At 53.9% G+C, this 15,590-nt stretch overlaps 1 protein-coding gene across 4 annotated transcripts in view; it reads left to right on the top strand.

The window, feature by feature from the left end:
- The window catches only part of RHBDL1 (rhomboid like 1), a 32,576-nt gene extending 30,175 nt beyond the window's left edge, over positions 1 to 2,401 (top strand). For all 4 annotated transcript variants that reach the window (XM_044433577.1, XM_044433581.1, XM_044433578.1 and 1 more), the window contains 2 exons: positions 635 to 695; positions 2,130 to 2,401. In XM_044433577.1, the coding sequence (XP_044289512.1) occupies positions 635 to 695; positions 2,130 to 2,401 (333 nt within the window). The remainder of the gene's footprint in view (positions 1 to 634; positions 696 to 2,129) is intronic.
- The last annotated feature ends 13,189 nt before the right edge of the window (positions 2,402 to 15,590 follow it).

Here is a 15,590-nt window from a genome sequence, read left to right as displayed (position 1 = left end):
GGGACCTGGGACATCGGGGTTGCAGTCCCCAATGAGCCATTCAGTTCACTGCGTGACTTTGGGCCTGTCCCTGCCTTTCAGGCCAGCCTGCTCCGCAGGGTTGTTGTGAGGACACAATGGAGGAGAATCATGTAAGCCGCCTTACATGCAAAAGGGAGAGAATAAATGTAATCAAGAACAAGAGTAGCGACACCCCGCAGCACTTGCCAGCGAGCAGGGCTCCTGCTGGCTCCACTGGATTCGCCACAGCGGTGCTTCCGTTCAGCGCCGGGTTTGGCCCTGCCGGCCCGCCGTTAGGCAGAGGGAGGGATGCACCCCAAGCAGCATGCCTGCCACGGGCCCTCGTGCCGGCCGTCCCCTCAGGTGCAGTGAAGGAGGCAGCCATGCAGAATGCGCTGAAGAGGGGTCACCTCTCCGCCCAGCCTCCGTTGTACGTGGACTGGGACAAACTGCCATCTTGTTCTTCAGGAAGCAAAAGAGCTTGGGCCACGGCAGATCAGAGAGCTGGGAAATGCCACTGGCGGCCCTGGCTTAGAACTATGGGAGTTCCGCTCCCGGCACACCTGGAGGCCACCTGGTCAGGGAAGGCTGCTGTGGAGGTAACGGAACTCCTGTCCTGTCTTTCCATCCACAGAACTGGGCAGGGATGCGTTGTCCGTACAAGCTGCTCCGTATGGTGCTGGCTCTGGTCTGCAGTAAGTACTTTCTTTGTTTCCGTCTCTGCTTGTGTCCCGCCCCAGCTTCAGCAGCAAAGCCTTCAAGCAAATTGTCTGCCCCCTATCTGAGCAAAGCCATGCCCTCTGCCATGGTGCGCCCCAGAGCCCCCTGAGGAAGGGGTCTGGCCACACTTCTCCTCTGAAGGCAGCCACCCCAGGGCAGTCGAGAGAGGCAGGCATATCTCTCTCTCTCAGTCTCCCCGGCTTCCGACTTGGTAGGTTAAAGTTATGAGCCAGACAGGGGAGCCTCCCCAGAGGCTGAAGGGGGTACAGCAAGTTTCAACGACACAGGTTGCACTTAGACTGATAATGGGCTTCAAAAGAAGACATCCCCAAGGTCTCCTCAGGACGCATGCAGAGTTCCAGGCACTGAGGCTCCACGGCCCTGCTGCTGCGGAACGAGCGGGCACGCGGGTCCTGGGACTGCGAGAGAAGGCGTTCGGTCCGGGCTGCCTCTCTCTGCCTGCCAGCTTGCCCTGGCCGCTTTCCTCATGGCTTATTCCAGACCGGGGTGGTGAGCTGCTGCAGCTCAGATGGTTTGAGCCGCCCTTCCCGTAATTCTGGACCGCTGGCCGTGTCGGCAGGGGCTAGGAAGGGTGCCTAGGCCCGTTCTGGAGGGTCAGTGGGTTACTCTGCTCCCCCATCACCCCCTTGGGGGCTGCTTCCCCACAGGCAAAAGCTTCTGGGAGCCACATATTTAGCAATGAGTAGGGTAGAAACAATGGCAAGGCCAGAGTGCACACAGGTGTGTGTGTTTGTACATGTACATGCACACGTCCCCGAGCATACGCATGTGAAGAAACATCTGGTGCCTCTTTCTCTTGGCCTCTCAAGGTGACTCATTTCCTCTTCCTCTGCTCAACAATAAAGATTTGTGGTGAAAAGCTCCTGTGATTCCAGGCCTTATTGCCACCTGGGGTGGTCGTTCCGGGGGTGGGGGGTGTTCACAAGGCACAGACAGGATCGGCCCTTTTCTCCCAGCTGTATCCTCCCACTCAAATTCCTGCTCATCCTCATGTTCTTAAAAGCAAACTTGTTTGTCTGTTTATTGGATTCATGAACTGCACCCAATAATCCCACGCAGGACTCCCTGGCCGGTGTCTGAGAGGACTCGCTGCCTGGGAGGGGCCCCGGAGCCTCTTCCTGTCCTGCCATTCCTTCTCTCCGCCACCGAGCTCCTTTCCAGTCAGCCATGTTGTGTCCTCTTCCCCCGTGTCCTTCCCTGCTAGCACTAGGTCTCTGATTCCTGAGTCCCAGCTACTTGATGGGGCTCTATTTAATAAGAAAATGTGTCTGATGGAAGGCTGGGTTCGTGGAAGCACCGCAAAAGGCAGGCTTGGTGGGCTGATGCTCATGCTGAGGGCTAGAAGCTTGTTCTCCAGATCATTTCTCTGTCTGCCTCTCTCCTTGCAGTGAGTTCCGAGGTAGGCCGGGCTGTCTGGCTGCGCTTCTCACCACCCCTGCCCTCCTCGGGTCCACAGCCCAGCTTCATGGCCCACCTGGCAGGGGCGATCGTGGGCATTAGCATGGGCCTCACCATTCTCCGCAGCTACGAGGAGAACCTCCAGGACCAGTGCAGCTGGTGGGTGGTGCTTCTCTCCTACGCCACCTTCCTGGTCTTTGCCGTCTTCTGGAACATCTTCGCCTACGACCTCCTCGGGGCTCAGGTCCCACCCCCGCCTTAGCGGCTGGCCTGGCCCCGGTTCTCTGCAACGCCAGCCCTGGAAGTGCCAAACATTGCAGGCGCACTGGGGGCAGGCTGCGGGTGGGCGCAGGAGGGCCGGCCTGGTGCACAAGAGGCACGGAAGCCCTGAGCCGCGTGGGGCATCTTGCAGATGCCAAAAGCCCCCAGACGCGTGCGAGGGCTCCTGTGGAGGGGCAGGATGTGGCACAGGCAGCTGGTGGGCCAGGAGCGGGCCAGCCACTGCCCCCCTTCCCCTGAGAGACTCCGCAGCCCAGCCCCGCCTGCAGGAGGAGTGCTTGGCTTTTGGAAGGGAAGGCAACCCCGTAGCAGCTGTGTGTTCAGCTGGTCCCCTGTGGACAGGAGGAGCTCCCCGCCTTTCCAGGGTTCTGTACGAAGGTGCCCTGCTCCCCCTCCGCCCCGATGGCCCCCCTCTCAAGCACTGGCCAGGCGCAGCGAGCCGCCCCAGACCCCCTCCTCACCTCGTAGGGAGCCATGGTTGCATCTTGGGGTTCTTCAGTCTTGGGCTGGCCGTGTGACCTGCTCTGGTCCGTCCTTCCCAGGGCTGGATTGCTTTCTGTGCATTCCTAGAGGCAGCTGACCAGTGGGCGGCGCTTTGGTGGTGCCCGAGTGCCTGAGCTCCTGAAGGGGGAAGACGCTTGTGGCGATCGGCTTCTCCCTGTGCTGCGTTTTCTGCCCGATGTGTGATGGGGCTGGTGGGGGTTTCTCCATGGGGAAGAGATGAAACCTTGCTGTACGTGGGGCATGCTCTCCCCATAACTCAGTGGCAGAGCATGTGCCGCGTGCAGAAGGTCCCACGTTGGGGCTCACAAACCTCTTGTCCAAGAGGACGCTGCTACGGATCGGCACAGGGCCTGGTTCGGTGGTCCAGTGCTCTGGTTCAGTATATGTTTGCTCAGGATCCCAGATGAAACTCCAGCTCCACCCATCTCTGCAAGGTCCTCATACCTGCCTGCCCCTCCGTTCGCTCCCAAGGGAGCAGTGCCTGAAGAACCAGTCCGTGCGTGGCTGGGCTTCAGAAGCTGCTTCCACAGCAGGGTTGGATCTAGATCAGGGATTGCTCACTTCTGGATTCTCGGGTGGGTGGGTGGATTTGTACGGGAGAGTTCCGTCCTCCTAGATGGCCGTCCAGAAGCAGGTAGCTGCCTGCAAACTGACCCCTGAACCAACATTCCAGCACTCAAGGAGTCCGTGCGTTCAGGAATGAGCATAATTTAGGAGTTGCACTGAAGCCCCGGGGAGAGGCTGCACAGGTGTGCTACCTTGCTCAACAATTCTGGTTTTCCTGCGAGTGCTCAGATCCCTGAATTGAAAACCATCCGAAGACTCCCTGAGGATCCAGATAACATTTCTCAGGGGGTCAAGGCGGCCGCCAGTTAGCTCCTCCTTGGCCTAGACAGCAGTGTGGCGCTTGTAGCCTTCTCGGCATTTTGGGCAGCAGCAGCCCCTCTCACTCACCATTGGCTAAAGCGGAGGGGAGCTGTAGGTCAAAACATCCAGAAATCGCCCCCGTGACCGAGATGAATGCGAGGGCGAGCAAGCTGGTGCTCTCCAGGCAGAGCTGGTCTGGAGGACTCCTGCATGAGGCCCACAGCTCAGGAGAGGCCCTGTCCAAATCCCCTGGAGCTGCTGCTCCTCTCCCAATGCAACCTCTTGCTCACCTTCGCTCTGGTGAGAAGGCAGTGCAAGAGATGCCACAGGCTGCCCATCCGCTGCCGTTGGCAGCCAGGAAAAGTGTGGGGAGCACAAGCAGCTGTGGGCAAGGGCAGCGGAAAAGAGGATTCCCTGGTGGGCTCTGGCAACGAGAGAATCCACACTCGGGGGTTCAGTGTAGGTCGCCCTTGAACTGTGGGTTGTCAAAAGGCAGGAGATGGTGGTGTCCGAACGGCAACAAGACAACAGCCTCTGTGGGGATGCCCTTGAAGACGGTCCGGTTGCTTCACTTGGTCCAGAACAGAGCTGCCAGCGTATTAACAGGCACTGGCAGGTGCTCACATGTAACGCCGGTCCTCGATCACTTACACTGGCGGCCAGTTGAAGTCCAGGCCCAATTCAAGGTGCTGGTGATGACCTATGAATCCCTAAACGCTGGGTACCTGAAGGAGTGCCTTCTCCCCTGTGTGCCCTCCCACCCCTTCAGATCTGAGGTGGAGGCCCTGCTCCGGGAGCCCTCCTCGAAGGAGGTCAGGAGGGTGGCTACCTGGAGAAGGTGGCACCCCATCTATGGAATATGCTCCCCAGAGAGGTTTGCCTGGCACCGTCACTTTATTCTTTTCGGTGTCAGGAGAAAACCTTTTTATTCTCCCATTATTTTAATGTTTAGCTTGTTTTAACTGGGGCTTTTAATCTTGATTGCTGGATACTGTGTTGTTTTGCTATTTTATTGTTCTTTATTGTAAGCCATCCCGAGATGTCAAAGTGGTGGACGGGATACAAAAGTTATAAACAGACCATGGTGAACATGTAGACTGTTCACAACCCAGCAACAAACATCGGTTCTCTTCATAGGTTCGTGGTTAACAGCTGGGTTAGGCAGCTGGGTTCAGATGGTACGATCACCCACGGTTCAAGAGCTACCCACAGTGAGCCCCCCCGCAACTCCTTAGTGTGGATGATTGTGTTGCCTGAGTGCAGTCACAGGACCGGGGAGTGGTGGTCAGGGAGTCAGCCAGCCGGGGCGGATGAAAGCGGCATGGGTCGTTTTCTGCTCAGGTGGAGGCGGAACCGTGCAGGTCACGTAAGGGGGGCCGTCAGCTTGGAAGTCACCCGGGACTCATGGGCTCTCATTTCAGCAGCAGCTTCCTGGCTCTTGGCCTGACGAGCACCTTGAGGTGCTGCCCTGGCAGGTTGCCAAAGCATCCCACGACCAGCCTCTCTGGGTGAAAACCCACCCTGCCTTTGGGGAGGGGGCACTTAATAGGACTTGCAGAGATGGTGCAAGGGAGCTTGGAGGAAACTTGCACTACCCAGTTCGGAAATGCGATTAGGGGGAGGGGAGGAAGAGACATACAAATAAATATTTTGCACACCATCTGTCTGTTTGTAGTTCTTGCTGGCTGTTGTCTCCCAGAGCTGGCCCATCGCGGTTGCCTCGTCATCTGCTTGAGGTGACGGATCCCAGAGCTGGGCGGTTCTGCAAACTCCTGAATCAGATTCCCTGCCCAGGGTGTTGGGTCTGCAGTGCAATCTGTCGACAGGCGTCTTCCGCGTGCGCGTGCACAAGGGGACTTCCTGCATCACAATAGCTTTCCCCAAGTTTCTCCCCAGCACGTGCTCCATCTTGTGCTATTCTCATTGATAGGTCCCAGTGCCAATGTCTCTTATTTTATGAGATGTATCTCCCACCATTTTTCCTACAACAGACTCATAACAGCTTACATCATTCTGCTTATCCCCTGAACAACAGCCCTGTGAGGTAGGTGGGGCAAAGAGGCTGTGTCTGGCCCAAAGTTCCCCGCATGCTCCATGGCTGAGGAGGGCTACAACTAGAGCACGTGAGTGGCAGCCCCATGCTCTCGACCGGCGCACCTCACTGGCTCTTAGAGTTCGCGTGGCCCCTTGTCCTGCCTTGCCGAGGACTGGCCTGTCCGAAGGGCTGCGCAAGTCCAGTTCAAAGTCAGCCCCCGGGATGGGGAGCTCCAGTCCCTTGCTTTGAAGCTCATCTGCAGGGAGCTTCGGGACAGCTCCTCACTGTCGCGGGGCAAACATTTCTATTTCGACTAGCCATTTTCCCTTAATTGGTCTCCCTGCATATCCATTGACCTGTGCGCATCTGGCTCTCTTGCTTTGGTAACGCTAAGTGGCCACTCCGGTAGCCATGTTCAAGCAGCGCATGTGGTGGACAGGCATGCGCCAAGCACATGGAGTTCCCTGGAATCCCCCCTTGCTTTGCTTTTGCATTTCTGCACATTTTCATATGTATGTTTTCAGAGGAACATTTCAGTTGTGAATGTCTTTGCAATGTATGCATTCTTACTGGTAACGGTACAAATACTTTTCAAAAGTGTGCCATTTTTCCTGCACATTTTTCAAATGTACATGTGCAGTCAAACAGGTTTTTTTAATCTGACTCACATGCAAGGACAGAAATCTGTGTACTTTGACTGCCAAATCCGGCTCTGCATTTGATCCAAAAGGGGCTGATAACAATAATCTAGATAAATAACTTTAAATGAATTTCACATACTTCCCTACAATGAGAAAATCTGGGGATGAAGGAAAGGGCATCATGTTATCTCCAGGTTTAAAAATTGTCACTGAAAAGCTAGTGGCTCAGAGAGTAGGATTTTAGCCAGGCCGACTTCCTGTTGAGCCTGTGTTCTGCATGTTTTGCTGCTTTTTTGCAGGGGGGAGTCCGAAATGAGACATTTCAAAGGAGCTCTCCCATGTGCTTTAAAATATGGTCCAGTCTGCCAGGAGCACATAAACAAATGAACTCCCTATGGGGAAGGGAGTGAAAGAGGCCAAGTAAAATAATTATAAGACATTGTAAAGTAGCACCAATTCAAAACTATACACACCAATGGTTCCCAAATTCATGCAAAACACTGGTGCTTTGCGGAGGTTGGTAGCTGTAAAAGAACAGGAAGGATAAAGCCAGGTTGGAATCGGTGTGGCATAGGGGCACAAGGATGGTGGTTCGATTGCAGGGAAAACCGTATGAGGCAAGACTGAGGGAACTGGGTCTTTTCAGCCTGGAGAAGAGGAGACTCCGAGGGGATCCGTTGGCAGCATATAGGTACGGGCGGGGGGGGGGGGGGTCACATGGAGGTGGGTAGAGACCTGTTCTCCCCTGTAGAGGAGGGCAAGACATGTTCTAATGGAGCTAAGCTCAGGGAATCAAGGTTCAGTTTGGATGCCAGGAAGTACTTCCTGATGGTTAGGACCCCGAGGGTTTGGAATGGGCTTCCACGGGAGGTGGTTGAAGCCCAATTGGTGAGGATGTTCAAGGATGGGCTGGACATGCACATGGTGGGCATGTCATGAGCAGAGCTGGCTGGAGCTGGGGGTCAGACTGGATGGCTCAGGAGACCCCCTCTGACTCGCTCTGTTTCTATCTCTCTCTGTTTCTAGGAGCTGCGGCTGTTGGGTGGAATGCAGTCTGTGGCACTTGTTTTCTTTAATTTGGGAGTAAAAGAAATGTTGTTAAACATCCCTAAAATGTGGTGTTGGGCTCAAGGGGTCTGGACCTTGGTGCTTTTGGACCAATTAAGCACAATGAGGGTGAGAGAAAAAGTATTTTTAATCTTGAGAATAAGCTCAATCTCAGCGAAATGGCAATCGACCCAGAAGGCGGGGGGGGGGGTCCCTTTTATACCCCAGACGACCAGGTTACTATGACAGACACTCACTGGATTGAAATCCCCACTTCATGCATGATTGGCACATTTGAATTCAGAGGTTCTCTGTGCTCGTCTGGGAGACCGGGCTCTGGAGAGGGAGTCCCCTGCATCCCCGACCGCACAGAGGCCCTGGTTACACGGCCTGAGTCTGTGACCAGCCTGCTCCTGTTTAATGCTGCCCAGCCAGGTATGTCCTACAGTGGGAAGTTCTGGATCGATACCAACCCCCTCCCAGGAAATGGTCGATTGTGTCTCCATAGTCTTTCTGACCAAATTTTCCTTTGGAATTGGGAGTCATGGCTCGCGAGCAGAATGGGATCTTTGGAAGGGTCTGGAATGGAGCATCTAGGCTCAGGAAGGTCTCTGTTGTGAATAAAATCACACCAGATAGAAAGGGGCACCTCCCCCCACCACCCCATGGTTTGTTCTTGCAGGTGTCTCTGCCGATTTGCAGGGGTGGGTGGGCACGCAGCCTGTATCTCTCTGTGTGCATTTCTGAAATGATGGTTGTTTTGCAAGTACGTGGGTGGATCCAGGAAGATAACAGGGTTCATGAAGTGGCTTCTGGAGATTCAGCCTGGCAGCCGATAATTCTGCCAAGAGAGGAGCTCTGACAACCTGGGGACCCTTCAAACAGCTGCCTCCCTCTCCCACAAGGGGAGGGGGGCACTTGGAGGCCTCCCTGGGAGCTCTAATCCGTAGATGTACTCCTCAAGATGGTAAACAAACACCCCCTCGCAGCCGCCCCCAGGCACAGGCAGAGGGCGCTTGGCAGAGGAGCAAGTGGGGTGCACACGAGTCGCGGCACGTGCTCGCCGGGAGGCTGCATGTCCGAACAGGAGGAGGGCTGCCGGCGCAGCCAGCCCATTCGGAGCCCCTCTCACCCGGGGCCAAATCCTCCACTGGGGCCCCAAACCAAAACTCCCCAGCTTATTTTAGCTTAAAGCGCTTCCTGCTTTCAGAGAGACAATTTGACCTTTTAAAATGGGGGCAGGGGGGCAGCATGAAAGCCAGGGACCCACCCAAGGACTAGCGGTGGCGGATGTGGCACCCGAAGCTCCCCGGAGGGCTGAGGGCTGCAGGCACCTGTGCCAGCATCTCCCTGTCCTCGCCACGTAGCTTCCAGCCACAGACCAATTTCCTGGCCACAGGCAACGCCACGCTGCTTAACCTCAGTAGCTTGTCTTTCGAAGGCGAAGCAGCAGCAGGAGCAGGAGCAGGAGAGACCGCAGGGAAAGTTAAGGCTCTTTGCTTTTATTCCAAGCAGGTCTCCATTCCTGCTTGCTGATTGTTTCAGTGAATCACATTTTACCGTATTATTTAATGTTCATGTAGCCCGGAGCACTCCTCGGGTGGACAGCTGACTCATAAATGTTTAGTAAATACTGTTAATATGATGATGATTATTAATACGTGCTCCCTTGAGCCTACCCTGCCATGCTTGCCACCCCCTGCGCCTGCTCGCCTTGTCTCTTCTCCAGCAGCTCCATCGCCATCTGCAGTCTGCCTCGCCAGTACCCAGTTTTCTGAAGCATTATCCTAATCAAAGTCTCATTTCTTGGCTTGCCCTTTCCTCGTACAGGGCATGCGTGTGGCTTTAATGTTCAGTATCATACCTTCCCACGGAAACTGGGGAAAGAGGGTGAGGGGAGGGAGGCGACACGGCTTTCTGGGAAGCTTGTAGGGCCAGAATGCCCCGCTTGGCCTTCCGAGTCAGGGGTTCCACGCCAGTGGCTTCCTTGCTGGTGGGACGAGCCACCAGCTCACAAGCACAGTTCTGCTAGTCCTGCCCCCCCCCACCCCCTTTGCCTTCAGCTCTGCCCACTGCTGGAATATGGTCCCCACAGGTTTCCCGAGCTCAAATGTGGCTCCTAGCTGTCCGAGGGCCGATGCCCCTTGCGTAGACAACGCTGGGACTAGCTGCCTCAGGCAGCCTCCTAACCCATGGGCACCGCTGACTAGGCTGGTCTCTTGCCTTGTCCCTGCCTTCCGCGGTGCCCAGTCACTTCCGTGTCAGAGGCATGGTCTGAGCCTTAAAGATGGTGATCTGATCCTTGCTGCACAGCCTGTGATTCTGGGGCGGTGCTTAGGATTCAGGATCGTGGATAGCTCCTTCAAAGTTCGGACTGAAACCCTGAGTGGGTACACGGCCCCATGGACTGTGGTGCTATCCACCTCTGCTGCCTACCTTGTCCTCATCCGTAGTCAGAGCCACCCCCACCCGCCCCCCCGGCTCGTTCCGACCTTCCGGCTGTCCTCAGGACAGCATCCTCCCCTGGTGCCGCCTCTGCTTTATCACTAGTGCCGAGGTCGTGAATGGCGCACCCACGGTTAATTTAATGAGATGTCTCTGCACTCTTCTGGCTGGAGGGCATCCATGACAAAGCCTCCTGCGCCTTTGGCCAGCCGTGAGCACAGCTTGCGAGGACCCCCTCTTGCATGTGCCCTTTGCTGGCGATCACTTTTGACGGGCACAGTGGCTTGTGGTCAAGTCCTTCTGAATTCATTCCTACCTCCCCCAAAGCCCCCGCACGATATCGCCTGCAGTGAGCCTTCCAAATGTCATCAAGTCAGAAGATTTTTGCATCTGAACAGAATGGCTTCGATCTTCAGTTATGTTTGAACACAGATGGGCAAAACACTGCAAGGATTTTTAAAAATACAAAGCACTATCCAAATAATCAGAAATGAATAAGTAAGGCTAAAATTGAGATCGGGCATCGAACCCCTAGTAATAATAGTGGTAGAAGTGATGGTGGCATGAGCGGAGCCGGCTGGAGCCGGGGGTCAGACTAGATGGCCTGGGAGAACCCTTCTGACTCACTCTGTTTCTATGTTTCTAGCATCATTATCATTATTTAACAATGCCAGCCACCCATTAACTATTATCAAAATGACAAAACTTCAAAGGCAGAAGAAGAAAAGGAAGGCCAAACATGAGATAAACGGACTTCATCAGGGGAGCTATTACATTTGGAAGCGCTGAGCAGGGCTGTTGTGGACAAGGCATTTTGGAGTCACATCAGTTAGAGGTGACCTGATGGCCCATAGCCACAACACCAGAATCCTCTGGTCCCTGGGGGAGTGTCCCAGGGCTGGGGGGCTGCGATCTTTTAACTCTCCCTCTCCACAGGCAGAAAGTGAGAAAAAGCGGTCCTTGGAAGCTGAGGTTTGACCTTGTTCAGCCTCTCTAGTGACCCAGAGGAAAGGCCAGCCGCACACGTCCGAGAAGGGAAGGCGAGGCAGTGCTGCAACGAGCTGCGGGGATCTATGGGCATTGTGGTGCAGCCGAGCAGGGCGCATGGGGCTGCAGCGCCAGTAGGGACGATGACGTGTCGGTCCTCGGCCTGTGTAGTGCAGGCCTCATATTACTTGGGGGACAGGGGAAGGGCTTTCTGGGCAGCAATGCAGTCTTCCTTGTTGAGATGCAAAATTCTTTGGGACGGCCAGTTAGGACCCGTCAGATTTCCCAAAGAGCTGCTCCTGGTGGAGATGAGAACGGCTGGAGCTGCTTTGCGGCTCCACATGGCCACCTGCATTTTTGGCCTCTCCTTGTGGAGCGGAGGTGGTACCTGTGGCGAGAACCCTGTCTGCGTGGCTTGTTTGCAGCCAATTTGCTGGCCAGGCCCCAGTTGGTCCAGCTGGGTCCAAAGTGGCCTTCATGTGTTGTTCCAGGCTTTGCTTCACCCATGATTTGCAGTAGGAGCTGCGTTAACCCTTGAAGAATGCACAGTGGCCAGATTCAGACGACACAGCTCAAGAGGAGTGGGGCAGAGAGGAGCAGCCCACAGTTTGCTTGGTGTGGGTGAGCCCAGCAGCAGAAAAGGCGCTCCTCTCTCAGGTGCCCCCTCTCCACCCCTCAGAAATGCTGTGCTCCTCCTCCTTATAGCCCTGCCGTGGGGATTTCCTGCAGTCCTTGTGGAATACAGTTTCAGGACCAGCCCCACGAGTGAGAGGTCCTTTGCCGTTGTCTTTCCTATCCACGGGCCCCGGTGGGCTTCACTGATGCACATGAGCACCAGGTGGCTGCCTGTTCTTGCTACTCACTTCCTCCCCATGCCTTTGATACAATGGTGTTGCAGAGCATTGTGGGAAAATTAAAATGGTGGCTCGACCTAGCTGCCCAGGCCAGGAGAAAGGATCAAACGGTAGCCTGGGGCATGTGTCTGTTATCTGAACCTGCCTGTCGTGGGTTATTCCAGGTTTAGAACAGCTCCTTCCCAAGCTATTACCCTCTCAGTGTGTTGGACTACAACTCCCATAAGGCCATGCTGACTGGAACTTATGATAGTTGAGGTTCAACACATCCAAGGAGCACTAGATCAGGGAAGGAGTAGTACCAGTTTCCTTACTGTCTGGAAAGCCTCAGCTGGGAACCAGTTGCCGGCCTGTGTGACGATTCTTGTGTGTCTCCTGCACAGGTCGACGGGATTTGTGCTAGAGATCTTCCAAGTGTATTCTGTGTGCATAAATGTCCCTCCATGAGGGGACTTTGGTATGTTTTCCTTTTGACATTTGCATCCCATAATAGGCTCACTGTGACCTGATTGCCAGTTTCGCCATGAATAATTGGTTCTCATTCTTCTGCTAGCCCCTAAAAAATAAATAAAAATCACACAACAGACTCTTGGCTTCATTACCCAGAAGCAAAGGGACAAAGATGAGTAAGTGAGGTATCAGCAACTGCTGTGGGGAATTTTGATGGACCAAATGTGGTATATAAATGTCTCCCCCCCCCAACCCCTCTCCAGTATCTCTCCCCTTTCTAGTTCCGTCTTCACAAACTGATTCCCCCCCTACACCTGGAAGTCATTTCAGTATTCTGTAAACAGACCACTTCCTTAAGGTCCTGGATTGCTTCGAACATCATCCAACTAGATGCAAATACATTAGTAAAATAGAATCATTTGTTTTACTGGACAAATTTGTATCTCACCTTTCAGCAGAAGGGGGCTCAAGTTAGCAAGCAAAGCTCAAAGTGATCTACAAAATCACAATCCAAAGTCAATGGAGCAACTTGAATAGATCAAGCGCATCAGTCCATCCTGTAAGAGCCAGATCCTGTGTCTTCCCTCTCCTTTGAAGGGACCACACAGGGCCAACATCTAGCGGGGGCCAGTGCTGATGTGTGGAGCTGAGAATTGCTAGAGTTGTGGGCTGACGCACTGAAAGGGCATGCGCTGGAGAACGTTGGAGAAGTTGATCAACAGCGGTTAGTTAACACACTTGCCAAATGGAGCGGTTGTCTGCTGAAGCAGGATGCTTGTGGCATAGCAGGATTTATTTAGAAAAGTAGAAAATCATCTATTACCACCAAGTCAATCAAATACAGCAAATCCAAGACATATATTTGTCTTTTGGTGGGAAAAAAAGACATGCTTACATACAAGCATTTATAATACGATTAAACTATAACGAGCGAAAGCTAAACAAATGCCAAAACTTTCGTATGGATCTTTCCTTGGGATTTTGACTCACTCCAGAATCATATAAGTGGATACTTTTTCCTGTAATTACAGAGGCTTTCTTCTTGTGAAAACCTTCCCGTACATTATAGAAACTAGAAAAAAACATAGAAAGAACTAAAGCTGTCTAACTTTAGAAAACTAGAAAACTCGGAAAGAAGAACTTGTCCCGACATGATGCTTTTTTCCTGCTCCTTCCCACTCCGTTCGCCTTTGGTGTCCCATCTTTTAGATGCTAAGTCTGTGGGCAGGGATTGTCTCATGATTCATCTTCATAATCTGCTTTAGGAGCCTTTTTTGGCTGAAGAGCAGGGTAAAACGTCACCACATGCATGCGTGTGTGCACCCACCCTCCGAGCACGTCTGCTTTGTCAGCCCTGACTGCTCAAGAGGGCAGGTTAAAAGGGGGCTGGAAGCACGCATTGTGTACATCAAGTCTCGCATTCAGCCAACAGCATCTCCAGCTCATATGACGTGAAGCAACAGGGCCGAAGAAGCACTTTTTCCGACATGAAACCTCCGAAAATTGCTGCTGGGCAGTTCAAAGTTAAGCAGGGTCCTTTGAAGAGGGCAGCCTCGTGGCCGGTCCCCATGCGGCTCAGGTGGGGCGGCAGTGGCAGACAGGTAGGAGAAGGTTAGGGTTAGGGAAGATGCTCGGGAGAAGACCTTCATGCCTGGGAAAGCCAAAGGCTGAAGAAGAAGAGGAAGAGGGAGACCGAGCAGGAGATGGTGGACTCCGTGAAGGAAGCCACAGCCGTGACCCTCTGAGCTCAGCATGACTGCAATGGACGGGATTTGGGAGGGCTGTCATGCACAGGGTCAGCGTAACTCGGGGATGACTTGACTGCACAAAGCAGCAGCAACGGTGGAGGGTCTCATTCAAGATCGGGCAGCTTCAGGTGTGCAAACGAAGATCGGTCGACTCCACATGTGGGAATTCAATCATAGAGTGCATGCTTGCCGTGTTCCATCTTCCCTACCCCCCAGCATCCACAGCTAATGCATGGCAGGAAAGAACTCTGCCTCAGCTCTTGGAACCGTCATCAAAGCACCAGCCCATCTGATGCGATTTTGGAAGGGTTTGTGCACATGTATACATGTAACAGTCATCGTGTCCCGAAAACTAGCTCAGGTCTTTGCAGTCAGCTGTGAATTAATCGGCTGCATATTTCCTGAGCCAGAATCACATTGTTAATTGCTTCTGGGAGTTTTTCTTGTCAAAATGCAGCATCTGTAGCAGTTAGCGAGCGGGACTGGAGCAGAGTGGGGGAACACAATGTCTCTCCGCCAAATAATCCTTTACGTTCTTAGCAAGGATTAGAAGGGATGGCATTGCGGGATTTGCCTCCTCTGTGTGTGGCTTTTGGCATTTCAGTGTAATGGACTAATTGCCTGATGTGATTGTGAATAAATTGCTTAATGCCGTTCTCTTCCACCTCCCCACCCCCGCCATCTCCACTGGGGATACCTAGTAAAGCTGAGGACTGGTCTCTGCATGTGAGGAGGGGTGGGGACGGTGGCCATCGCTCTTTATGACAGTTGGAAAACGGCAATTGGGAAAATATTCCAAGGCACTTTCCGCAAAGGCATAACCAAGTGATTGGGACCCGAATGGCAAAAAAGAATGGAGAAAGAAAATGCAATGGAGGTCAGGAGAGGGCAACCCTGCGGCCCTCCAGATGTTTTGGCCTGCAACTTCCATCATCCCTAGTGGATATAGCTGACGGTGAGGGCTCATGGGAGCTGTAGGCCCATCTATAAAATGCCCCGCAGAATTTAAAAAGGCCGATGACTGGCACACTCTGTTCCCCGACCTGCTGCCCTCCATCCCCTTCATCTCTCGGCACCAGCCTTGCTGGTTAGGACTGAAGCCCACCCTGGTCTGCATGACAGCAAAGGCCTTTCTGCGGGGGAAATCTCACAGTTGGTGCAGGCAACATCCTGCCCTCTTCTTGGCAGGCAGGGAGGGGTGCTTGTCACCCTAGGATGGGGACATGTGGTCCTTTGGGCAGGGGTGACCAGTGACCCCTGTGGTCCTTCGGGCAGGGTGACCAGTGACCCCCAGGTCAGTTGTCCATGACAACTTCTGCTTTGGGCTTTGCAGGAGCTATGGAGGGTGCTTTGGGGGCTGGAGTTGAGCCCATGAAGAGCTTCAGAGTTCAAACTAAAAGCTGCAGGGCGCTGACACAGGATGCTCCAGCCCTCCTTTCTTTGGATAATAGGGGCCCAGTGACCCAGCCACCCACAAGAAAGGATGGCCCAGACCTAGTGGCAGGAAATAACGGCATCGAGAGCGCAACAATGCCCAGGGCGTGTGGGAACCGTGCTTGAACTAGCTGAAAAACTAGGTCATCTGTTCTGCTGC

Source organism: Varanus komodoensis, unplaced genomic scaffold, assembly GCF_004798865.1.
Source record: "Varanus komodoensis strain SLA01 unplaced genomic scaffold, ASM479886v1 scaffold26, whole genome shotgun sequence".
Lineage (NCBI taxonomy): Eukaryota > Metazoa > Chordata > Lepidosauria > Squamata > Varanidae > Varanus > Varanus komodoensis.
This window is presented reverse-complemented; position numbering and strand designations above follow the sequence as displayed.